Here is a 26,838-nt window from a genome sequence, read left to right as displayed (position 1 = left end):
GAAACATTTGCAAGATGTCCATTTACAGTCACAAGATGGCCACTTTGATGACAGAAAAGTTCTTGGTCAGATTCAAGTGTCCAGATTGTCCAGAGAGTGAGTGCAGTTTCACTCACTGGGGATATTCCAAACTGTCTGGACACAATCCTGTGCCATGGGCTCTGGGATGACACTGCTTGAGCAGGGATGTTGGACCAGATGACTCACTGTGTTTCCTTCCAATCTGACCCATCCTGTGCTTCAGTGATTTTGTGATCTCTTTCGATTAGTTGATCGCCCCTGAGTTGACTGAGCAGTCTGAACCCTGGATGTTGTACCTGCATGAAGTCAAAAGAAGACTCTGCCCAGAAATGATGGCAACCTGAGTAAACAAGTCTGATACAAAATGGGGAATAAATTAATATTTTTGTTTTGATTTTTGGAGATGGTAAGGATTGACTGTGTGGATCTGCCTAGGTTATGCAAAGCTGGAAAATAAATCCAACCTGTCCCAGCCTCAGCTTGCTGTGTTATTCTCTTGTCTGGAAAGTGAGGCTTCCTACCATGAGAGGGTCCCTGACAGTGTTTTTAAATTAGCCAGTAGGATAGTTTTCAAAGGTAAGAAGTAAGAATCCATCAGCAGGGACTTCTATTAACTCAAAACTTTGTTTTCCTCATATGAGACTTACAGCAAATTCCTTCTAATTTTTGATCTAACATTACTTATGCTAAATGCAGATGTATTAAATATTGTTAGGAAGGAAAATTTGCATGAAGCAGTCCTAATGATTGACGTTTTGAGCAGTAGAGGAAACCTTTCCCTTTTCTCTTGCTCTCTCATCACTGGCACAGGAATCCTGTATCTGCTACATCTTTGCCTTTGTTCTACAGGGCAGAAAAGGGATGCAAGGAAGTCTTGCAAAACAGGCAAACATCCTCCACCAAAAAGGCAGTGCTGAGCTATTGGTTGCATTCTTGTTTAAATGTGCCATGCACGCGTTCTGCACCACACATTTCCTTACCACCCTCATCACAAGAGTGGAAAATCTGACAAGTAATTTTCTGTGGGGACATAAAAATGCAGGATGGAAACCTCTAAGCTGCGTGGTCTTTAAGGAGCAGTCATCCATTGAACTAAAGCTATATCCAATATTACAGTATCTTGCTGATAGATGACATAAACCAAATTTGTTACTTAGAGAGGCATGTTGATTGGCTTCACGCTGGGCACGCATGGAGAAAGACATCTAGGCGCTCTTTTATCCAGATGGAATTCCTAAGTCAATCAAATAAACATCATAATAATAAGGTTAATCTGGTCTTTACTCATTCACTAGAGAAAAGCAGAGATGTGGATCTAATTACATAAATATTGTAAAATCAGTTTGCATTTATCTCTTTCCACATGTCCTTAGTACAGCCCTGGTTCAGCATGCTTAACACGGCCCTTTTTGGTCTGAATGATTTAATTCTGGGGCTAAAGCCATTCAAGATTTGTTTGAACAGGAAAATCTTGTTTTCTTTGGAGCATTTTGAAGTAGGCATAATTACAGTGTTGCAAATGCGATGCTCTGCTTTAAGGAGCTGTCAGCATTTCCATATTAAACCACTATTTTCAGGGGTTAACAGAACTGCCAGAAAAAGAAAAAAAAATTAAAAGAGTGGAAAAGATGGGTCCATTATGAGATGAAACTTGGTGTTTAGGTTTTTAATCCAGGAGGGTGGTTTCAAAATCAAATTGTGCAAAATTAATTTACATTGTATGCTTGCAAAACTGCTCGTGTCACTTTTTTAATACTTTTTTTTTTTAATCAGCCCACAATAAAGCCCACTTATTTTGCTTGTTTCTACTGTACACTGCTCTTTAAAGTTAATGTCATTTCCATACAATACCCCCAATGTAATATGCCTTAGAGGCAGCATAGATTGAATAAGTGACTTGGAGCCAGGGACTCCCAAGTTTATAATTTAGCCGCTGACTCACTGTGTGGCCTCAGGCAAACCACGTAACTCCTATGTCCTCATCTATGGTATGGTCTCAATTTTCCATTGTGTTGCACAACATGTAAGGAGCTCTGCTCAAGTTCAGTAGGAGCTTAACCCGATGGTGAGTGGGTTACTGGAGCAGTGTCGAGGATATGAGACTTAACACAACTCCCACTCAGCAGGTTTTGTCTATTCAGATAATCTGCAGGAGACCAGTCTTCAGTGAGCTGGTCCAGGTGGACACTTGGTGGGTGTATCTCCACCTGTGATGTCTGTGTTGTGGGGAAAAGTCTGTTTTGGTGCTGGCACTGAAATAAATGACCTTCCTCAAAACCAGTAGAGGAACTGGGATGTTGTTTTGAAATGTGTAGGCTTGCTTTGTTCTGGACCTGCAGGATAGTCAGCTCATCCTGTCCCTTTCTGTACTTCTTCAGCTTTCCTAAGCTCTTCATGTGTTTCTACACTGTCCCTTCATAGCTGAGTTTCTCCTCTATCATAAAACCATTTGCTTTTGCATGCAGTAGAGTCAAACTTCTGTTACGTATTATTTGAGTCACATGGAGAAGAAAACACAGACAGCTTGTGTAGACAGTGGATGAGGGAACAGGGAGATCTTCTTCCTGAAAAACAACATCCCCTATGAAGTAGGTCCTTCTGCAGAATGTTTCTGGCCCAGGCCACAACACATCCCCTCTCCCAGCCCCCTACAGCCTTCCACAGACCTGTAATTAAAGATCAAGTTTAGCAGCTGAAACGTGTCACAGATGGATAACAAGAAAGACTCAATGGTCTGCCAGTGGCCCAGGTCAAGAACAGCACAGAAGTGGTGAGGCAGGGCAGATCTAGAGAGATGGGATTCTCAGACAGCCTTCCCCTCTCTGAAGAGATCCTTGTTCAGCCAGAGGATCATGAAGAACACCTTGGTTTTAAAAATTGTCCCCCTTCCTCTTTATCCCCTGCCTGTACAAGTTGCCAATAGCTGATCACTTTCTGACCTCATGCAAAACTTTCTCTTGTGCAGCATCTCACTGCACAAGCCCCACAGGCTGACCACATATTTTGTGAAGAACTATGTCTTTTTTTTTTTTTTTTTTTTTTTTTTTTAATTTTCCACTTTATAGATTCATGTGGTGCCTTTGTGGTCTTGTCCTGGAGGACAGCTTACCTCAAAGGGAGTTTTTCTTGATTGGTTTTCAGTTCTAATGGTTAGAGACTCTCCCATGTCCTCGCACTGTTTTCTGTATTGCTCATGTGGCAGTGCGCACGCAGCCCCGGTTTCCTGTCTGTGGAATGGGAATGATAGTGTATGATATCTTATAATACATATGGAATTATGAAACACAGCAAATCCCACTGTGATCCAGTATTCTCTGCCAGTTAACAAAATAGTTTTATGTCTCTGAGCAGACATGTCCGTACAAAGATCTAGATTTGTGTCCTGCCTTTAAAGATTCATTCTCATCTTAGATTTGGATCCCAAGCTGAACTGTTGGAAACTTCCAGTATAATGAGACAGAAAAATATTTTATTGTGAATGCGGGAAGTATTTTGAAATATTTTGGGGTTTTGGGCAGTTTCAACACTCAGCTGTATTTACAGTTTTTCTCCATTCACCTTGTGAAGTTGTTTTCTTCCTGTCGTTTTCTTACTGGCCGGCTTTCCTTGTTAGAGAGAATCTCCATTATTTCACAGCAGATATGCAGATCCTAACATGTATGTGTAACTCCAGCTAAAGCAGATCCATGTCAGGCTGACTTGACCTACAACAGTTTTAATTTGTTTAGACCTGACCTGAAGAATTTTCAGATCATGTTGACCCTGAGTTAAGTGCTTTGCTTCGGCTTTCCTGAGGGAAAATGGAAACAATTCAGGAAAATCAAGCTTTTCCTGGGGGCAACTCTGTCTCTGTAAAACCAAACTTGGTATTAAAAAAGAAACAAATAAAATGGAAATTTCTCAGTGGCTCTACTTGCTACCCTACTATATCTAAAAGAATATGATTTCAATCTACAGAAACAGCAGTGTTTGAATTCAGCATTACACTCTAAAGTGTCTTATTACACAATAAAGAGGTTTGTCTTCCACCACCTAGTCAATATTAGCCAGCTGCCAGCTAGTCTAGCATGGTGTGAGACAAACCTTGTAAAACTGGAGAGCGTTACAAAAAAAATCAGACTGGGTGATGACCCTAAAAATTAATACTTACAAGGCACTGTACAGCTGAGAGACTGGTAGAAACAAAAACCATGGATCTTTCTGTTGGAAGACACATAAAATTGACACTGTGTGATTTTATAGTGGTTTGTAGGATTTACAAGACTTACTGCAAGTAGCACTTGCTAAAACTACAGCTCAAGATGTCTGGAGAGAAAAATATCTGCAGGAATTGGGAAGAGCAGCGTCAGCTGTTTAGGAATGGCTCTCTGGGATGCCTTGGTGGGGTGAATAAGCGGTGATGTGGTTTGGTTGTCAAATGCAGCAGTAGAGGCAGAACGTTGGGGTGGTTTATAACTTAATTCATCTTTGGAGGAGAAAGACTTCTCTTTTATACTTGAAGCATGGGTGTAATATTACGAAGGGCTGAATGTCTACAAAGCTCAGTGACTGACTTTCTGAAGTGTCAGCTGATGTCAACCTCATAGAAGTGACTGCAACATTTGTGCACTGCTGAGTGGCTTTCACTGAAGATGTCTGCCATGTCAGTACAGCTCAGCCAACTTTTCAAACACAGTATTTTTAATCTATTCCTTTTTGCTAAAGGCTTTCCCAAAGAGGATCTTGAACCCTTCCCTTACACCATTCTTGCACATGACTAAATTCAATCTTCCTCTCCCCTGGAGACATGGAGGGTCATAGTTCTCCTTGGGAACCAGTCGACAGATGATGCTGGTACTGGAAGAAATTATATTCCACCAACAGTGCTCCATCGTTCTGCCCTTTGTTATGTCCAAATCCCACCAACCCAGCAATGTGAAGGACCAGAAGAGCTGCTGGATGAGAGCTCTTCTCGTCACCACATGGGTATTTCCAAACCACCTGGCCCACTAGGAAAAAGACGACTTTCTCTTTAATAACAGATGGTGGTAGTGAGACATGAAAATTAGGACATATTTTCATTTGATATTGGAATATCATGAGCATCAGTTATTTTGGGAAGGAGTCCAAAAAATACTTGGAGAGAGTCTAAAACTGCAGATGAATCCGCAGGTTTATTTTATTGGGTGATTTCAGTTCTGCCAAATATTTGTAGTGTAAAGAAATCATAAAAATTGCTGGTGGTCCTCGCCTGGCGGGTACTTCTCACATATTTGAGACAGTTGTATGAACTGTGACAAGAATGTTTGATCTATTAGCTTAAAAACAAATTAGAGTCTTCAAGAGAAATAAATGAACTATAGATGGTAGAAATACATTTCTCTTATCTTAGAGAGACCAGGAATTTTTGCCCCCAGGCTTTATTTGCATTTAATTATCACAGTTTGGATTTCCTCTACTGCATGCATGGAGGTTTAGTCTGTCTCGTTCCATCCTCTGTTCTGAAATAACATTAGTACCTGTTAATGATTATCATTGTCAATTATATATTCTGGTTACATGCACATTATAAGAAATATCGGTTTGTTTTAATAAATCTTCAAAAGGCAGCCTAAACCTGTGCCTTATCTCCTTTCTGCTTTGTAATTTATTTATTTTTATGGTTATGATATATGAAAGACTCTGCATGCTCCCAGGGACTGTGAATGGGTATCTACTCAGCACTTGAATACTGAGATGGCAGACAGAAAGACAGAAAAGGTTTTATTTAACATAACTTTCTAAATGAAGCAATGGGGTCATGTATCTCAAAGATAAAGAAAGAAGTGAAGAATACAGGTCTAGAAATCCAAAGACTCTGTTATATGCATAAAAGAACTGGTGAACCCATAGGTGGTTTAATTTGACACATACTAAGCTACAGAACAGCTTGTGCTCACATTGTAATGATCATTTGTTTTCTTACTTATTTTTTGCTAGGATAATAATTTCATTGTAGTCCTGACCTGGCAAAAGACTGATTGCCTCACTCCCCATTGGTCTGTAGGCACAAGGATGGTTCCATATAAAAAGATTTTTGCTGCATTTGTAAGAAGAATTTTGTTTTGAGTTATGCAAACTTGATATTTATGCCATTTGCCCATGTAGATTATTTTCATTCGCTGGCCCAGCACTGAAATGTCCACTCCAAGAGGAACACTTTAACCAAGCATTCTTTATGCGGTCTTCAATTAATAAATAGGAATACGCCTTTCTAAACCTGTGGGTAATGATTTTTCTGCTTGCTGCTACTGTATGTCACCCAAATGAATGAGGCATTTATATACTGTACTTTCATCTGGGGTATCAAAGCACTTTATAAATGTGGACCAGTGGCTCTGATGTGCAACCACTGAACTGTGGCTGCCTTGGAGGTGGCATGTGGTTGACATTTTGGCTGGCAAAGCACATTTGAACATCAGAAACTGTTGGTTTCCTCAGAAAGGCTTGGAGGTGCGGGGGGTTGAGATTATCTGAGTTAACCTCTAACACATACCTGCCCCAACATGGGAAAGTAACACCACTGCCCACCTTCCAGTGAGGTAAAATACAGTCTTGGCTAAGCGCATGACCCAAGCAGCTCCCATCACTGCATCACTGATTTTATTCCAGCCCAAGACCATGACTGCCAAAAATTATTACCATATGGGAAGCTGGTAAATTGCCACAAAAAAATGAGCTTGGTGGTCCCAGATTAGTTTCACATGGACAGGTGTCTGCACCACAAAACCACAGTCACAACTGCTGCCAGCTGCTGGTGGGTTTCAGAAGGGAGGTCCAGCACTGCCTGAGCAGTGGTAACACTAGTGGTGGTTCTAGAGGTGGCATCTCAGGGCCAGAGAGATAAGGCTGTTTCTGTCTCTTTAGGTGTTTCTTGACCCCTCCCATCCTGAGCTGTTAGTGAGCTTGTATGGTGCTCTCCGTCATTGTTGTGGCAGGTGCTTTTTCTTACCTTCACACAGAGGCTCCCTAGCCCTGCATCCACTTTGCTAAAAGGATGCAACAAAAAATTTCAATAGGGCTTGTGTGTTGAAGGTGTTAAGTTCAGACCACACAAGTAGGCTTTAACATCTTTGGTACAGCTTGGAAAATCCTCCACAGGACTGGAAGGGCCTTCTGGGTCACTAATCCCAACCTCCTGCTGCTGCAGGCTTTCACTTTGCATAATCCTATAGAAAAGCTGACTAATCTTCAAAAACATGGACAATCACAGGAAACCTCAAAAGCTCTCTATATAAAAAAGGTGTCAAATCTGTTTTGCACCCCTCTAACACCTTTCATCCAAAACTTGTAATGAGTTTTGCAAACATGGATTTAAGAATTGCGATACCAGTGGGAGGGAAGAATTATCAATTATCCTTACTGTATTTGAGAGGAAGAATTTGAAAGACAGTGAAATTATGAAGCAAATCCTCATTCAGACAAAGCTCTTAATGGCTTGAGGACGTTGGCTCCAATGGAGATATCCAAGACCATCCAACCAAATCAATTAGACAGCCAAGAATTAAAATCAGTGTTTCTGACTATCTTTTTATCTGCCTTTCAAGCACTGAAGTGTACAATAGCTCAAGATTTTCCACCTGTCAGCCTCACTATTTCTTCCAGAAGAAATGAATACTACATCCTATTTCTTCTGTGAGATAGCATGAACATCATTCCCTCCCTGAAGCATTCAAAGCCAGGTTGGACAGGGCTCTGAGCAACCTTATCTAGTGAGGCTCTGAGCAAACTTATCCCCTGCTCATTGCAAGGGGATTGGACCAGATGGCCTTTAAAAGGCCCATTTTAACTCAAACTATTCTGTCATTCTATAATTCTATGATGTACCATAGTTAAGTGTACTCTAAGTGGGCAGGAGTATCAGCAGCAGATTTTAGGAATTTTTTTTAATCTATAGAAAATACAAGTGAATCAACACAGAGAAATGACCTTTCTGCATTTCCACATCATCAGAAAGATGAAACTGAGTTTATCTTCAAACTCATGGAAACATTCCTTCTTCAGGGAGAATGAATCCTGAGCAATGCACTGTGTTCTGTGGAAATGTTTTGCTTTCATCTTGAAGCTAAATGCTACCCTCAGTCTCATCGACTCTTGGTTGAATTTGACCTTTCTGATTTTCTAGCACATTTTTTGAACTTGTAAGTGTAGTCAATGGCTAAGTATGGCCATGGAGCTATTTATCAATCAGCAGATGATGGTAGAATTGCCAGGAATATTAACTTAATAATTAGTAAGTGGTGAAACTAGCCCCCACAACCTTGAAGCGCCACTGTTTCAGGTTATTGGTGCTAAGGTAATTGTTTGGGTCCACCTTTGATCAACACATCTTTTAGGATTTTCTTGTTACTTTAACAGCTGATCCCATTCCTACTGAACAGTGGATAAAATAAATATGTTTTCACAGATTTTACTAAGCATTTAAATTGACTTGGAAGTTCTCTAAATTAATCTAGTTTAACAGTGAAAGAGGGAATGCATGCTCTTCTTATATCCTGTGCAGATTCTATATTGGCAGTTTTACCACCTGTACTCGCAAATTTGTCCATAAAACAGTTGGAGTTGAGGGTTCAAAGCAGGAGGCAAAATTCAGGATAAAGAAGTGCAAAGGCCAAATGCTGATGCACCTTCTTAAACTGAGAAGCATCACACCCAAAGATTTGCTAGACCTGGAGTAAGAAGCCAGGAAGTTTGAACCAGGACATTTCAGATGACAATTCAAAACTCACTTTTAGCTCATGCTGCTGTTCAGGGAATACTCCAGCAACATGAAAAAGGGAGCTGTTAATACCTGATGTGCTCAACAGGACTGGCAGATCTTACCTCAAAATGCTTGGTTTCAGTGGCATCTGTCCTGGTGCAGTCATGTGTTTTTAAATCACTTTAAGCAGTTTCCTCTTTGAGATTTTTGTTTGCTGTTTGGTTGTTTGTTTTTTTCTGTGACACATTAACTTTCTGTCTCTGATCAGAGCCATTCTAGTCAGAAATAGACATGGACTGTTGATTATTTTTTATTAAGGACAAGTTTGGGATGCTTTAATTAGGGTCATGTGCTCATTTCAGGTGTCCTAAAAATTAAGGTCCATCTCTATCCTGGAAAGCTCAATTTCAGGCAACATTTTCCACAGGGACAGCTCCCAAAATTACATGTCTCCCAGTTATGTTTTTTAACAATTTACTGACTTTGGGCCTTGGAGAGCTAAGATGAGTTCCAAATTTGGGGTATTCACTCCACTAAATTGTGAATGTCCTGAAGATTGCAGTGCTTGGAGTTTTTTATAAATTACAGAATTCAGGATAATGACAATGTTGGTGGACATAACTGACTCACAGCACCACTCCACATTTGGGTGCTGATTCAAGCCCCATCTCTAACTATAATGTCACAAGTGCAGTACCTGTTTCTGGTGTTGTACAATGTGTTGGGCTGTGTCATTCAGTCCAATCCTCTGCTGCTGTTACAATGAGAGCATTAGCTGTAGTCCGAGCTATGCAGGGATGATTGGAGGTTCTTCTGGTAATTTCTGATGGCATAACCACTTTCCCAAAGTGCAGAAAGACTGAGCAGAGATGCTGTCTTGAAATGGGCTTCTTTCTCTGTGATGATTCAGTTAAGCCTATGGAACAGATGTACAGATGGACACACAGTGGTTTTGTATTGGTTTTTTTGTTTTTTTTTCCTCGCAAGACTTAATGCTTTCCCTTGTAAGTCAGGATCCTGCATAAGTTTGTTTCCCTGTTGAGTCATTCATGAATTTCAGCAGCTGCACCTTGGGTCCTCCACATCCCTCCTTCACCAGCCTGTCTCTTCTTGCATTCCTGGTGTCATCCAGACTCCTTCTGACCTTGGTCTCCTGATAGTCCTGGTGTAGCTCAGACTACCCAGCTGGCTGTGCTCCCAGCTTGCAGTCTGTGTTAAAGAAAAAATGCTGTCTTTTTACAGCTCAGTTTCTTTCCATAAAGTTAATCAAACAGCCTTCCTTTTACAAGGCAGCAGATCCTTTGGCATTTCTTCCTTTGGCATGCTGAAGATTCCCAATGCTGCCAGGTTTCTCCCAGGATAGAGAGATGCTTCTTGCCCTGGAGAAGAGCTGTTCCCTAACATGGTACTTGTATTGTGTCCTTGGAAAACTTCCTCCTCCCATTTAAACATGTTGTTGGGGATATCTGTGTATTTCTATTAGAGATGAGCACAAGCCATGAGGCTGGATCTAAACTTAGTCAAACTCTGAGGTTCCTTACAGTAGGGAGTACGAACTCGACGTGTGCTTTTTGGCTGGAGCCACTCTCCTGTCTGCACAGCCTAACACAAAAAGCATCTCTGGGCTGTTGGGGAAGCTGCTGACACAACTGAGAAACTGAGTGGTGAAGGCTTGTCATCAAAATCAACAAACCTGAAGGCAAATGGGAACCTGGTGGTGTGAGTAATCATTACCCCTTGCCCAGCCACTTGGAGCAAACTTTCTCTACTCAATAATCACCAGGTTTTATGAAAGGAAAAAAACGAATTGCGGATGAAGAACAGAACACAATGTCCCTGCGTTCCTCTTATTGGGGAAAAAGAAAAAATCTCCTTCTTTGGGCTTAGTTTGTGCATGCCTTTGGTGTGTAGTGAGCTGCAAACGGTGGCCTCTCAGTTCATTAATTGACAAACACCATCCCCTAAACATTTCCAGGCACAGTCATTTTCTTTTCTCAAATTTACTCAGTGGTTCTTACTGAGGTTTACATTTTTCCACACATGTACTGAGAATAAACTTGCATCTACAATCTCATCTCTTGTGCTCTGAGAAATTTTGATAATATAATTCATAAGCAGATACATTTTCTGGGTCTTTCTCTTTTTGCAACTCTCCTGGCTTTGGCTGTTTACTACTCCCTTTATAGCAAACTGCCCCATTTCCCAAATGCCACAGGACTTTCTGAACTGCAGCATTTCGTTCCATTTGTCTCTCTTTTTAAGAGACTGATCTGTCTTAAAGAAATTTTTCTCATTTAAAAATAATTTTGCTGTGGTTTTACAGTCAGCATGGTTCCCCCCAAAAGAAACAAAAATCCCTGCAGGCCTATTTCTTCTCCTCCCATGATTACACTGGTGTAAATGACACTGGTGCCAATGGAATTATTCCTGTTTTACACCAGTATAAAAGAGACCAAGTTCTGAAAGATAGGACATATTCAACATCTTCACAAAGTTGCATCAGTGACCGGGCAGAGGGGTATCTCCATCTACCAAAAGGGATCTCAAATTGCTTTTTCATCTTCATGTCTCAAATAGAGGAATATAATCATCCACCCCCAGGGTAAAATCTACAATGCATTTAACAGCAAAGGCAGCACAACACAGCCCCTTAGGAACGGGCCCAAGGAATACAGTGTCCAGCTGAAATTAGTGTTACTATTTGCCTCGTGGAAATGGTTGGGAAGCCCAGCCAAATTCAGTGCTCCAGCCTACTAGAGCAGCTGCAGTGAGGGCAGTCTCTGTTCCCCGGCACTCGCAGTCCCAGTGACAAACAGCAATCAGACCGCGGGCCAGCAAGAAGTGGAGCCAGGCAGAACTAAAATATCCCTGTTGGAGTGCGGTCCCATGAGGACAGTGTTATGTCTTACCAGAAACAAAGAGAAGAGCACATTTCCAGTCTCAAAGACTTCTCTGTCCCATTAAGGAAAGCTTCAGACTACAATTAGAAAAAAAACAAGAAAAAGAGACATAGCCACAGCATGCCAGTTTACATCCAAATGCAGCCTAGAAAAAGCAGTTCTGCTCCCAGGAGAAGGCTGCTAGCACCCTCTTAGACTGGTGGCTCCAGCCACCTCACTCAGGAGGGTGGGAATGTGACCCTGGAGAGAGACCATCCCTCCCCCAAACCCAGAGCCACTGAGTAAATATTGACTCAGAGAGAGGAGTGGCTGAATCACTCCTTCCTATCCTAACAAGGTGTTACCCTCTGCCCTGAGAGTGAACAAGCCCACCCTGCACAGCCCAAAATATCAGACAGGAGTTGGTGCCCATGCTGATCAAACGACAAGGTCTCAGATGGAGAGACAGAGCACCTCTGTTTGGGCAGGACTGGCGTGTTTGTTTGCTCTCAGAGTGGCCAAATGCCTCCTCCATTAAGTTATTCAGGAGGACACATGGTGGGAAGGATGGATAGGTGGAGGGATGAGGAACTTGGAACCCTCTAGTGCAGTTCTTCTGTTCTTATCAAATACAACACCTATCAAATTCTCTGACTGCCATTCCACAGCCGCTGATGGTGTGGTTTCATACACTAGTTAATGGTACAGCAAGGGCCTGTGTTCATGAAATCTCTGCCCTAAGATGCACTGAAGTAACAGTGAATTTTTAGAAAGGGGTAGGAAAAAGTTGTCCAGCTTTTTCCAGCTCAGGATTCAACCTGAGGGCTGGATGTTTTAGATCATAACTCTAAATCTCTTCATAATCTAAAGTGTGTTAAAGTAAAGCCCAGGAAAGACCTGGGAGACAAATGATGGTGGCCACTGACTGAAGTGTGAGTGGGTGTCATGAACTTTTGGGAGGCTCCTAGCTTGTGTAATCCAACTGGATGCAAGGGAAGGCTGAGTTCATTGTTGCAAGCACAGGTCTGGATTTCATTTCATGTCTGCTACAGATTTCCTAACTGGGTCACCATGCTAGCCTGGAACACAGACATGATATGTTCCTCCTCCACTGAGATGTTACAGAGCTCAGGATGTGATGGTTCAAAAACTGGTTGAAGATCTCCCAGAAAAAGGATGTGTAAGAAAAAGCATATGCTATGGGTCTCTTTATATACGCTACATTACCAAAAATGTTGTATTTATGTATTTCAAAACTGGGCATTGGGTTACATTTTCATTCCCCAGTACAAAGGCAAATACATTCCAAACAAAGCAATGTTGTTTCAACAAAGCAAGGGTTGAAATCTCTCCAGGGCTTCATTCTGTCTCATTTAGATCGGGCATAAGATCTTAAAGTAGAGTTTAGTGGTCGGCCGATCACGCTCCTCTGGGAAATGACAGAGTGGTAATTCAAAAGGGGTAGTGAAGTACAGCATTGTCTTGGTCTGCAGGACTGTTCTTCAATAAAACCAGCGTCTCACCCGGCTTACAGGAGAACATTTTGTTCCAAAGGAGCTGTGGCTCTTCAATAAACAAAAGAATTCACCTCCGGCTAGACTTGGGTGTAAAATGAAAATGTTATTGGAGACAAAATGTCTTTGTAAAGACAGCATTTCCATGATGTCTGCCACAATTGCCTCGGCATATCGAGCAGTTGAAGTGAAAAAGGATAAAAGGTACATCTCCAAGGCATTGACTCCATGGGCGTTTGAAACTTCTTTCAGGCTTGGGAAGTGGTTTCAGTCCAGTCTGGGAGCTCTGAGGGAAGGGATAAGCAGCCTGGGTCCTGTCTGGCCATGGGCTGGCACTCACCCTTTTTGTAGTAAGGACTCAGATTTGATCACAAATGAGTTGAATCTTTCAGGGCTTTCCTGAAAGCCTTTTCTTGGAGTAAACAAGTTTTCCCACATCTGACACAAGAGATTGGGAAAGCATCCCAGATTATCTAAACACAAAAAACTATGAGATATTCCTCCTCCAGTCTGAAACTCCTGGTATGTTCGGGAAAGTTCACAAACAGCAAAGGAGTCGTAGGGTCATTCAGGGAAATAATTCATGTCCAGACTGGAACAGCTCAGGTGTTCACATATGGCTGACTCCTACCCCGATTAACTCTGCAGAAAAGATATGGTCTCTGTGGTTCCTTGGTGCATGAAGATGGTAAAAATCACCTCAGGCTGTGGAGTTTCAGGGGATTTTTGTTACAAGATTATTTTCCTAAAAATGGTACCATGCCTCTGGGGATGGAACATACAGGGAAATATATGAAAATTTAATCAATTACTGGTTCTGACTTTTCTTGCATACTTACGGCAAGATCATTCCTTTGTCATCCTCAGATCACTGAAGGGCTCTTTATTTTACAGTCAAGACGTCCACTTTTCGCTTGACAAGCAGGTTTTGGCCTTCAAACTCTTAGGCAGAACAACAGCAAAGCTCAACTGGCAGAGATAGTCTTTTGTGGTATGTCTAATCGTGGCCTCCTACTCAGCCTTTATTTCACTTAAAAGTTGCTTGCTGAGGAGAACCAATTACCTTAGTTGTGCTCTAGATGGGACAGGGGCCTTTCTGCACTCTTTCTCACTGTCTTTTCCATTTAAGTGATGAATTTACGCAGCTTGAAAGATGCTGCAAGATAAGGACCATTAGACCACTGCTCTGCTATGTAGACTCCAAGGCTTAGCAGAAGCCTTATGCTGGGGCAGTCAGATGGTGAATACCCAGAAAAACACAGAGTTCCTGTGTTTCAGTGGGGAGCACAGCTGTGGCAAGCCTTTGAGAGAGATAAACCATCAAAAAACAGAGCATAGAAGAGGTTCAAGGTAGCCCAGCCTGGATGTAGATTGTTTCATGAATCAGCCCAAGAAAAGCCATGTGGTGTCTGCAAAAGAGGCCTGTCCACTGCTGGCTGGACATTGTCCTTGCTGGACTCTCTGTAGCAACCTGAAATCTCGTTGACTCATGTGAACCAAATTTCCAGACTTGACTCACTGGCTACTAAAACCATAAGATTGCATGGTGTGTCTCATATTTTTCCTGGGGGGAAAAAACAGCAGGAAAATATAGCTATCTTTGGTTAATTAACATTTGAATCTGCTTTGAAGCCCTCAGAGAATATACGTTAAGAAATTAAACTAATCTCAAACCAGCAAAGAAAAATAAACCTAAAGTATCTGGACCATCAAGATTTGTTTCTATAAATTTTCCTGGTTGCCTAATCCTGAGATGCTGGAGCATGTCCAGGGAAGGACAGTGGAGCTGGTGAAGGGTCTGGAGCACAAGTCTGATGAGGAACAGCTGAAGGAGCTGGGGGTCTGAGCCAGGAGAAAAGGAGGCTCAGGAAGGCCTTCTTATCTCTGCAACCATCTGAAATAGGTTGTAGCCAAATGAGGGTTGACCTCCTCTTCCAGGTAACGAGGAATGAGAGGAAATGGCCTCAAGTTGTGGCAGGAGAGGTTTAGATTGGATATTATGGAAAATTTCTTCACTGAAAGGGTTGTCCAGCATTGGAACTTTGCCCAGGGAAGTGGTGGAATCATCATCACTGGAAGCGTTCAAAAAATTATTAGATGTGGCACTTGGGGACATGGTTTAGGGATGGACCAGACACTCTTAGGTTAATGGTTGGACTTGATGATCTTGGAGGTCTTTTCTAACCTTAATCATTCTCTGATCCTTTGGTTTAAAGGTAAAAGATACACATCTTGTCTACTCTCTTTTGTATCTCTTAGTACCTGCTGAATGTTATAGGATCGTGGATTTATTCTAGGGCCATGTGTGGCAGGAAGTGCAATTGAGAAAGGTACAAAGAGTAGGAACACAGGTGGTTTTAGAGAAATGCTCTTGGCTGATCATTATCAAAAATCCCCTCATAAATAGAAAAATTTCCTTACACAATGCAAAACTAAACTGAGAAAATCATTGCTGTGGGAGTTAATTGCCAAAACCTTGCCAAAGGATGAGAAAAAAAAAAGGAAAAAAGAAACAGGAAAAAGAAAAATAATAAAAAAATTATGTGATGTTTACAATGCCAATAAGACCATAATAGGGGCATTTAGAAAGACAATAGTACTTATTAGGAAAAGAAAACAAGAGTCTCAGAAGAATTACACGTGTTGGAAAAGCTGTCTCTTTCAAAACAGGAAAAACCCTTTGGTGTAGCTAATGGCCAGATCCAGAGAGGTAATTACACGCAAGCTCTTTCAGCTGCAATCCATGCAGTTGCAGTTCATTTTGAGCCTGATCTTAAATCAAATCTGTTGCCCTCCATCAAAGGTCATTGTTGATAGTGTAAACATCTGTCCTGGGCCAAAAACCTGATTCATTAGTGGAACATTAGGAAAATTTCCTACAATGGACTAAGGTATAGCTGTTATTGAAGATTTTTTTGATACTTCCTTGGAGGCAGCATTGACTGACCATTGACAGAGACAAAACACAAGGCTGAACAAAATGGTCTGAACAATTATACCACTTTCTTCTTCTTCCTGTTTCTTTTGGCTTTCCAGAAGTAGTTGTCAGTCTTATTTTAGTTTCAGAGGACCTAAAAAGTCTCCCAAGCCACTTTGCCATCCTCACTAAGTTGCTGGGAAGGGAGCATATGTGGGTGGAGGAGATGTTCTTGTGTGGCCATGGGAGTGCTGGGCTGGCAGTCTCCTTACGCACAACAGATTTTTCTGCTATGTCTTTTTCTGTGCTGCAAAGGGGAGGGTAAGAATCTTTCCCCAGTTTAAGAAGTTGTGTTAATAGAGCTTAGTGCAAAGGAGCCATCATTGGCAATGCTGGTTGATGGGTAAGATGAGAGTGGCCTTTACTCCTGGCTCCATGATGGACTTCTGTCAAGGCATTTAATTTTTCGTGTGCTTCAGTCTGGCCCCAAAAAAGTGCAGCCAGTGTGGGACTTGTCTGTGCAGTGCTTTGAGCACAGCAGGACAAATGTGTTAGGCAATGAGCACTGTCATGAGGAATTGCCTGCTGCCCAACAATATTACCTCTCCAACGTGCCTACCTCCTTTTTTCCCATTCCCTCCCCACACTGAGATGTCAGGGCATCCTCAGGGACTCTTCTGCTTTTGGAAATCATAGGAGCTGCAGAGCACTTCAAAAAGTCTGGCCCTGTCCCTTAGGTGTCAAAGAAGGACCTCAGGTTCCTGAAAAATCTGGTCCCAAATGAGTGTAAAAACACACATTTTGTCAGGAAGTGAATAAAATCTCACTGAAATTAAGCCAGGGACAAAGATGAAAAAGCAGATGGCCCATGACAAACTGTGAGAACAAATTTGTTCGCATGACATGGGAATAAGTATGTACTCATAACAGACTATTACTCAAGAAATTTTGAAAGAGCACAACTCCACAGGAGTCATAATGGGATTAGTCACATAAAGCTCAGTCCAGCTAAGCCTGGTGTACTGTACCTGAAAGAAGAGAAACAGACCCCAACAGAGACCACAATTGAAAAAGAAAAGAAAAAAATTCCAAAGAAATGCATAAGTTTATGAAGTCAGACAAACTTTTAAATGAATTAAAATATGTAGAGTAGGTTGTGGGTTGTTATCAGGCTGCTTAAAAAGCAAAAGGCCGGAGGAAGGACCCTTCCTGAAATGACTCAACCAGTTTGACAGCACAGAGACAGAGTTGGAGTGTTTTTGGTGAAATGCCATGGACCCTGGAAGAGACTTTGCCATGTGCTCCATTACAGCATTGTTTTCGCAATCTACAATTATTTGCAATTATTTGCAAAATCCCTTTAAAAATAAGCCACAAACCAGAGGAATAGGGTTGATTTGGAGTACTCTGATCTATTTTTTTTTCAAATCAGTATTTTGCACAAAACTCCTGGCTTGAACAGACATATTTAAATACATAAAACCACTCCTGTCATTAAAGGGAGCAGCATCTTGATATATAAAATACTTTGTGATTTTTCTACCTATGAAGAGAGGAGTGAGTTCCTAGGACACATATGTGATTTACTTTATCTAAAAAATAATTAACAATAAGCTTGCCTCATGCTTTTATGAATTTTCTATGCATTTCTAAGCTGCTCATCCAAAAGTGAGTGTTCACAGCTAGTTTAGATTGATTAATTAGTTAATAAAAGGCTAGACTAGAGCCAGAATAATATCTAGAGCCAAATTCTGTTTCTGAAATCGCATGTATGCAAACACCAATCCTGGAGTGCTCACACCGATGCTTCTGTTCAGACCTACTCCATGAGTCATATCCTATGGCCTCTTCACCCAAGCTGGTAACTTAATCCCTTCTAAACTTATTTGAAACCCTTCTAAGCCTGACCTAGCCTGGCAGTGGGAAGCAATGCCACTCCATCTGAATCAAACCTGAGCAGTGCAGGAGGGTTGGCTTCAGATTTAGGTCCCAAAGATGGATTTTGTCTGTGCAAAAGCAGCACCGCCCTCCATGACGCACATGCTGCTCTTGAGCTTTCATTTACCACAAGCTGTTGGGACTTGAGTTTCACTTCTCACCAGAAAGCGGAGGCAGGCGTATATTTAGACTTTCTTGGGAAGCAGCTGTGAAATGCAGGGGGAGCACACACACACTCAGTCCTGCGGGCACACACACAGACACCGACAGCTTTAGGGCAGCTGCATAAAACTGAGCAGAAAGGACACGGCACAGAGGCCTCCTGCAGGTCGCCGTCTCACCAAAGAGACTCATTTCAGCATCTCAATGTCCTTATCATTGAATCACAGTATCACAGGATCATAGAACAGTTTGGGATGGAAGGAATGTTAAAGATTTTCTTATTCCAACCTCTCTACTCATTGCAGGGACACCTTCCACCAGACCAGGTTGCTCAAAGCCACATCCAATCTGGCTTTGAGCACTTCCAGGGAAGACACATTTTCTCAGAGCAACCTGTTCCAGTGCCTCACTACCCTCTAAGTAAAAACTTTCTTCTGATGCTGAGTCTGAATCTCTCTTTTTTTTCAGTTTAAAATTATTTCCCCTTTTGCTATCACTATCTTCCCTCTTTAAAAGTTGTTCTCCCTCACTTTTATAAGCCCCCTTGAAGTACTGGTTATTTAAATAAATAAAGTACTAGCACTATTGAAATAGATTTCTTGTTCAGTCCTAACTCACTTGAAAGATTACCACCTTCTCAACCACAAGCTCATTCCTTGAAGTACTCCAGGGGCTTCAGGTTCTACTCTCCTGTATCTTAAACCTTATCTCTATGTTTTTGTGCTTTCCACGGAAGCACAGAAGCAGCATTACCCATCTGCTATTGAGATTTGATAGGAAACTGGTGGTGCCAAGAGGATGGAGCCAAGCTCTAGTCTATGGTGCCCAGCAATAGGACAAGTGGCAATGGGCAGACACTGATGCCCAGGAAGTTCCACCTGATCATGAGGAAGAACTTCTTTTCTGGGCAGTGACCAAGCACTGGAACAGACTGTCCAGAGAGGGTGAGGAGTCTGCTCATTGGGGTATTCCAGAAATGTCTGGACACAATCCTGTGCCCTGTGTTCTGGGATGGCCCTGCTTGAGCAGGGGCATGGACAAGATGTGGTCCCTTCCAGCCCGATCCAATCTGTGATTCTGTGAAATTATTTGCTACATCTACCTATAAAGTGAGAAATCCAGTTCACCCAACTTCAGCCAGTGCACTAAGCAGAAGTTCTGGGAGGGGAGGGATACTTCAGAGCACAATCCTTCACCCCACTTAGGGACTTGATAGCTTGGAATGGCTTTACCCCAGAGGTGCTTCTTTCTTGACTGGAGCCAAGATGACTGCCTCACGCTAGATGCCAGCTAAAGGGCTAATGTTAGATGAGCTGAATCTGTGGAAAGTCATGCTCCTTCTTTTGCTTTTCCCACAAGGTTTCTTCTTCACAGACCTTACCCTTGTTATTTGACAATAGACTAAAAAATCAGAGTTTGCAGCAATTTAGCTGCAAGGCAGATAAAATCAGTAGTCAAACAAAAGCAGCTTAGATAGCCAAGGCTGATTCTAAAGTTAAGTACATGATCTTCTCATACAGCTGAATGCATTTAAAATAACTTTATTTTGCCATTTTCACAGGGCAGATCATTAATCTTTTGGTGACATCCATCATCATGAGCAGGACAAGTACTAGGAAATCCCCTCCTGGAGGTGCTCCTCTGGTCCCTCTCATTGCTGAATTACCTACCCTATTTACAGTCCCCTGAGTTTTGGACACCCTGAGATCCTCTTGGAGGTGGCAGAGTAGAAGAGTTCCCTCCTACTTGCAAATAGGTACAACAAGGATGTACAATGGCTTTCCCTTTGGGAGATCCAGAGTAGATCAGGAGGGTAGGAAATGTTTTTAAGCTGGGCAGTCATTTTTATGCACTGGTACGGTTCTCTTTTGCAATGTAGGCATTTTCAGATCATGACATCCACATCTAATTTTGTTATCCAGCATTACTCCCAGCAAAGTGATGAGGACAAAATCTCTCATTCTAGCAATAAAGAGGTGATGCTTGACTTACTTAATCCACTGAATGCAAAGAAAGGCTTGGGAATTAGATAAAATGTAGACAGCTACATTGTAGACTGTGACGGTGTATAGACAGAGAAGCCAAAGGTGACTTGAGGATATGGCATGACGCTCTATCAGGGGAGGTTTATGTTGGGTATTAGGAGAGGTTTCTTCACCCAGAGGGTAGCTGGGCACTGGAACAGTGTCCCCAGGGAAGTGGTCATGGCACCAAGCCTGGTAGACCTCAAGAAAAACTACAAAACACTCTCAGAGACATGATGTGATTTTTGAGGTGGACTTGTTCAGGACCAGGATTTGGACTCAATAAGCCTTGTAGATCCCTTCCCTCTGGATATTCTGTGATTCTGTGACTGGAATCCCATCTCAGTAAAACAGTCCTCCTGAAGGATGGGGCAAAGCTGCCTGTGCACTCAGTAAAAAAGAAGTGACTCTTGAGGCTGCTAAGACAGCTACATCTTACGTGTCTAAGCCTTCATATAGGGGGCTTTCCCTCGATACACAACATGAAAAGTGCAGAGACTTCCAATGAGTTTCTTCACCAATCCCTTTTAGTTCAGTTGTTTAGATGAAGTTGATCCCAGCCTAGGTTTTCTGAGCCCTGGATTCACTCCTCTAGCTGGTGATATAAATTTTCTTCTAAGCTACAAACCTGACTTGAAAAGTCAGTCTTTGCATATGGGAGTAGGCTACAGCATCCACCCATCTTCTGTGGACTGGGTGTACTGGGGGATGCTGAATGACCAGGAACATGTGGCTGATATCTTTAGGGAAGGTAACTGTACCTGTCTGAGCACTCTGTGTTCAACATCTCTCTTCTCTGCAGGCATCCATCCAACCCCACTTAGCACCAGCTCTGTCTAGATGTGGACTGAACACCCCCAACAGTGACAGTGCACCTGGATGCTCCAGTTAAGACTCTTTCTGTGAAGGCTGTACAAAAAAAGTGGAAATAACCAGGCACTAAAGTTGTGATGAGTTGGAATGAGAGAAAAAAAACAGCATTAGAGAGGAAGCAAAAAAGGAGAATCATCCTGTTGTATCTGATACACAACAGTAGTTGCTTGCTCCATGTTTCATCCTACTCAGTACTCCCATATAACTGGACTTTCTCAAAGACACTCCAGCATTTTTGAGGCACGGTTTGGGCACAGTTTGTGACTGGGCAGTCTGCAGAGGTCCCTCCCAGCTTCAGTGATGCTGTGATTCTGCAGTCTTTGGATGCTGAGCAGCTGGGTCAGACCCACCCCAACCATCAGTCACTCTGGGTTCTGTGATCTGAGCTCCCACATGTCCTGGATACACAAGGATCCATGTGCAAGTGTCCAGACACCCATGTGGAATTTCTTAGATGGAAGTAGGGGACCCTGATCAGTCTGAGCAAGTTGTGTTTAAAGGCTACATGGCATAAATAAATCTTAAAGGGAGATTAGGGGAATGACAAAGCTGTGGCTTCTGATAGGGAAACCACACTGTTTGGAAAGGTTTCAGCCAAATGGAAGAGCCTTTGGTGTCCAGATTTTTGCCTCTATATTTGTTTGTATAAGTTGCTACTCTTTGTATATTAACCCCATTAAATATTTAAGAATAATTTGTGACCGTTATTTCCCACAGTGCTAAACCAGATTACATCAAGGTTTGTCAAGCTTCCTCTGCTCTCTAATGTATGGAAAAACATTACACTTAATTTGGTTTGCTCAGGCAGTGAGGACAGGGATTAGCCAAACTATATATGGACCATAAACACTGTTCTGGTTAACACCACAGTGCAGCCAAACCTGAGGCTTTCATCTCAGTCCTTGCAAACTTTGGTGGTTTGGATGGAAAAGGAAACTGTAGCTGAACTGTGCTTTACTTTTGTTTTTGTTTTGAAAAACCAAAGGCAAATCAATAGCACTTTGGAAGTCCAAAATCCAGCATCCTCAGCCCACCTCCAGTGGAGGGGGCCGAGTGCCTGTGTAGGCAGGGACCTCGTATTGGGAGAAAGCCAATACACAAAGGAAGGAAACCATTTCAAGGAACCTGCAGTAACTCTCCATAAAAATCTCAGGAACATAAAGGCAGACTCAATTTTGTGTCATAATCCCCTCCAAGCAACATGTGTGTCTGGTTAAGAACAACATAGTAATCCCATGTGGAACAAAGATGGACTTTTTCTGACTACATGTCCAGCTGGTTTGGTATTAGGAATGACAGGGAAAAACCTTTGCTTTTGAGTCAGAATTTCAGTTTCCTATCTGGAATACCAAAGCAGTCAGCATTGAAAATGGATTTCTCACATCAGATTTTTTAGATGCCAGAAATAATAATAGCATAGTGTTAACACCTCAGTACTTGGCTTTCTCTAGGTTGTTTTAACCTAAATAAATTTATTAATTTGTGTCTTTTTATCCACAGCAGTGCCTTAAAATTTGCTCTTAATTGCAGCAAAAGTAGTTTTAAAATCCATCTGACTTGCACTGACCACTCCTGTAGCATCTCACCACCTCTTGTATAATGTGTTCCCAATGCTAAAATAAAGATGTACAGCATGATATTGTAATTCTACCTATGCAAATCTTTGAGGCTGTTGAAAAGGTAAAATTTCCTATTATATTTCTGGCTTTTGGAATGATTGTAGAAATAGGATCATCCGTACCATATGGTATTTAGCAACTGGGCACAGTGGGTAGAGCACCTTAGACTCTCCAAGCCTCTTTATATCTCCAGAGGCTGCTCTTTCTTCCTATGCTGTATCTGAGGGACTCAGCTCAAGCAAGAATGTTTCTAATGACCTTAGTGGACATTGGATGAGGTCCAGTGAGCTACTTTCAAGAGGGCACAAATGTCAGTCAGGGATGTGCAGTGTCAACACTTTCTTTCTGTCTCTTCTTTTTGATTTTAATATCTGAAGTTGCTGAAGGGATCTAGGTAGGTATATACATCAAACTTTGTGTGAACTCTGCCATGTCTCTACACATTAAAAAAAAAATTGATGGGTCTAAGCCTCTGGGTAGCCCTTATTGTGTCTGGTGTTTAGCTGTCTGTTCAAACCAAAATGCTGAAAACTCGGACCCTCTGTAAAGCAGTAATTTAGCTCAAGCAGAAGCCGTCCAGCCCTCCCATCTACACAGGACATCTGAGTCACTTAGAACATCACCATGGTCCCATGGCTGGCCAGGAAAACAAGTAGGTAATTCACCAGCTAATTCATAGCTATGAGATGCCAACCAGAAAAATGTTCAGGCCTGTCCACAGGTTTTATGAAGAATGAGAGTGGAAAGATAATTTAGTTTTATAATATTTAGTTTATGCTTACCTACAATAGGCTCTTGTCTTAGATTACATCTGTTCTTTTCTAATGGGCCTACAGAGAGTATCACTGCCAGCTGGTGAAATTTCCCCTTTCATAAAAGAAGGCTTGGTCCCATGAAGGGGACAGCAGGCAATAGTCTGTATGTAAGTACATCTGTGGATGAAGGCTCATGGTGTATCTTCCTTGCAGATTCAGATCCTTGCACTCCTGATGCTCCACCTGCTGCCACGTCACCACCAACTTCTGAAGAGCCTGGACCTTTCACAGCTCCAGCATCACCCTCCTGTTCCTCTGACACTGGTACTGCATCATTTTCACCACCATTACCCACGTGTGTTGCAGCCTTACATCCAAAACCACCTCCTATTTCACCATCAATATCCACTTCTGCTGCCACTGTTCACCCTGGACTTCCTTCTCTTCCTGCTCCACCTGCCTCTACTCCATCCCTACACCCTGGGATTTATCTGCCGGTTGTCCCACCCAGTGGTGCCACCCACCTCATCAACTGGCTGCCCTTCCTCGCCTCAGCAACGTTTGCCACCATCCAAGGCAAGGAGGAAGACCAGCCACCCATAAGCACAGGCTCCCTCGAAGGCATGAAGCCCTGCACCAGCCCAACCCCACACCCCTCCCAAGAGGAGAGTCCCCAGGCAGCACCTATGGGAAGCAGCGCTCTGGGAACCGCGTCCCCACCGCCGGCTGCCCAGGCTGTGCCTGCGGGCTCTGAGGCATCAGCGAACGTGAGCGACATCCTGGCGGAGCTGCGGACCATGAACAGCCACCTCTCCACTATTGCCCGAGCCCTCACCCAGCTGGCATCGTCCCTGGCACCCCAGCAGGATGCTGGTGGCACCCCACCTCCTTAGTGACAGATTTCACAGGAAGTGGTGCTAGCCAGAGGAAAGGGACCCTCCCCAAACCTGCCCATGCCACTGGAGCAAGTTCGCTGCAGTCGCAGACACAGACCATGTCTCCCCAGTGGGTTTTTCTGTTGGTTTGTTTGTTTGCCCCTTGTAAATGGCTGCATATATTAAAAAATAGTTTTGTGGTCTTGTTAATAAAATTGTTTATGTTTCTTGCGTTCCTTTTGGATGTGCTCATTCCCCTTTTTCTCACCCATTAACCACACGAGCGCTGGTAGGAGCTGGTGAGGTCTCACACAGAAAATGCTGGGAATCTGAAGTGGTGAGAAATTACCCACGAGAAATGCTCAAGGTGGTGACAAAACCACTCTGGGCAATGTGGGGGAACACAGAAAGAAAAGGACACAATGAAACTCTGAAAAATTTCCATGTTTATCCTCATCCATGTTGAATGGCACAGCTCTGTTGAAATTGGAGCCCTTCCCAGTGCACTAGATCTCAGGGGTAATTGTGACTACCAGCACAGGTACAAGCCATGATAAATTGTTCAGAATATAAAGCACGGTAGTTGTCTAAGCAGCAGTGGGGCTGAACAGCTACCAAACAACCTCATCCACCTCCTGCCCTCCAAGAGAGAGAAGTGAAGGTGCTTAGCTCAAGTCAATCTGTCTGACTTACCAGTGGTGCCCAGGGTTCTTCGAGGGCATAAACAGACCAATCTAATTTACAACAATTAGCCAGGCACATGTGGATAAATCCTGACATTTCACAATCTTTCCCTATTGCCAAGGTGCAGCAGCTTGCCTAAAGGTGGCATTGAAGGTGTGAAACCTTAAACAATCCTCTTGGTAGATGGAGAAAAGCCTCTTGGACATGAATCCAGGATTTGCTTCTCCCAGATGTGTGACCTGTAGAGCAGCTGGTGAGGTACGATTGTCAGGTGGAGGCACCAGAGCTGGAGATGAAGACTGGGATGAGCTTGGAGCTCTGGAAGAGCCCCAGGAAAGAGAACTAACAGCTTGCAGAACTGTTTTGTGCATCTCAGCTGTGGTCTGCCCATAGTGCAAACAACCAGACCAGGTTGTCCCTGTCCACGGTGTCCCTGATCTTTTATGGCCCCTTCCAAGTCAAATCATTCTATGATTTTATGAACCATCAGTCAAATATCTTTTCCCAAATGTGGGCCAAGCACAGTCTGGTGGCGGCCGAGCCAGGCTATGCTACTGCTCTGCCTTTCATCCCAGTGGATTAAAACAAAACATATGCTCATGGCAAACAGAAGAAAGTAAAGGTCTCTGTGAAGCTGTGTATGATCTCGCCATAATTTAGCTACACAGCCCTCAGATATCAGGATCTGAGGCCATCTCTAGGAAAATCCCAGACAGACAGATCACTAGATAAGATTAAAGAGGAAGTATTCTGTCTATTTGCAAATATTTCTGTTACAGATGAGCCTAAGCCACAAAGATTGAATCAATATACAAACTTCCCCAAAGCTCAGGTGTATTTGAATTTGAGGTTTTGGTTACTACATATGTATTTATATATAAACTTATCCATATTTTTTGAGTCTGTGCCTGAAAGACAAAGGAACTGTCCTGCTCAATTATGGTTTTTCTTCTAGTCTGATCAGACATTTTTTTCCCTCTGCTGTGTTTAGCAAAAAGGTGAAAAAAAACCCCAACCATTTCATAGATGTCCTACACTACCTTTTAAGTTTGTGTTTAAATATGTGTTTCAACTAAAGGAGATAAAAGGAGTATTTTTAAAACATTCTGGTTTTTGATTTGTCCATTGCTGTTTCCTTAGACTAAAAAAGCAAAAATAAAGGTAGTTTATCACTTTTCCTGTGGAAAACAAAAGGGAAACAAAGGGAAAAGCTCCAAGATTAAAAAATTAAAAGGAATAATTTTCATTTTTACCATCTTTCCCTCTTTCATCTTAGCATAAGTAGTAAATAAATAGCATATTCCCCCACTGTTGATAGTTTTGCTTGATTGATCCTGCTGTTTTCCAGTAGTAACCTTTCATGGCCTAATGTTGATGAAAATGTCACTGGAGTTTTCTAGATCCGTGCAAGGCACACAGCTATAAGTTCAGAAAGTATTACTGTCCAGCTGCTGATGCTTTACCAACCAAGGTTAGAGCTGACTTCATTTAGGTGTCTAAGGGATTTGTGAACAGTTTCCATGGCATGCAAATCCAGAAAAAGCCAAAAAAAGTTGCCTATATTCAGCTGTGAAGGCAGCGTTCTTCATTCTCAAAGATGCTATGAGTGTAATCCAGCTGGCAGGGAGGGAAAAGTGCCATTCCTGAGCCTCTTCCTAAAGGAACAAGATTTCTGTGGTGTCACAGCCAAAGATAGTAGATGCTGAACACCTTTGCTGTCTAGACTCTGAACTGTCTGGTCCTGCATCCTGACAACAAAGCAGGACCAGAGCCTGTAGCCAGAAGTAGCAGCTTTTGGATTGACTTGGTAACCACTGCTGGTCCTCATAGGGCACAGCAACTGGCTGTGGGGCCAGTG

The 26,838-nt window shown here is 42.5% G+C and overlaps 1 protein-coding gene across 1 annotated transcript in view; it reads left to right on the top strand.

Annotated features, from left to right (window-relative positions):
- The window catches only part of RUNX2 (RUNX family transcription factor 2), a 215,120-nt gene extending 190,658 nt beyond the window's left edge, over positions 1-24,462 (top strand). Inside the window, exon 8 of the mRNA XM_053937709.1 lies at positions 23,635-24,462. Coding sequence (XP_053793684.1) covers positions 23,635-24,314 — 680 coding nt within the window. The 3' untranslated portion in view covers positions 24,315-24,462. The remainder of the gene's footprint in view (positions 1-23,634) is intronic.
- Positions 24,463-26,838: the final 2,376 nt, after the last annotated feature.

The sequence above is a fragment of the Vidua chalybeata genome, chromosome 3, assembly GCF_026979565.1.
Source record: "Vidua chalybeata isolate OUT-0048 chromosome 3, bVidCha1 merged haplotype, whole genome shotgun sequence".
NCBI lineage: Eukaryota > Metazoa > Chordata > Aves > Passeriformes > Viduidae > Vidua > Vidua chalybeata.
The sequence above is the reverse complement of the archived record's forward strand: the minus strand, read 5'-3'. Positions and strand labels throughout refer to the sequence as shown.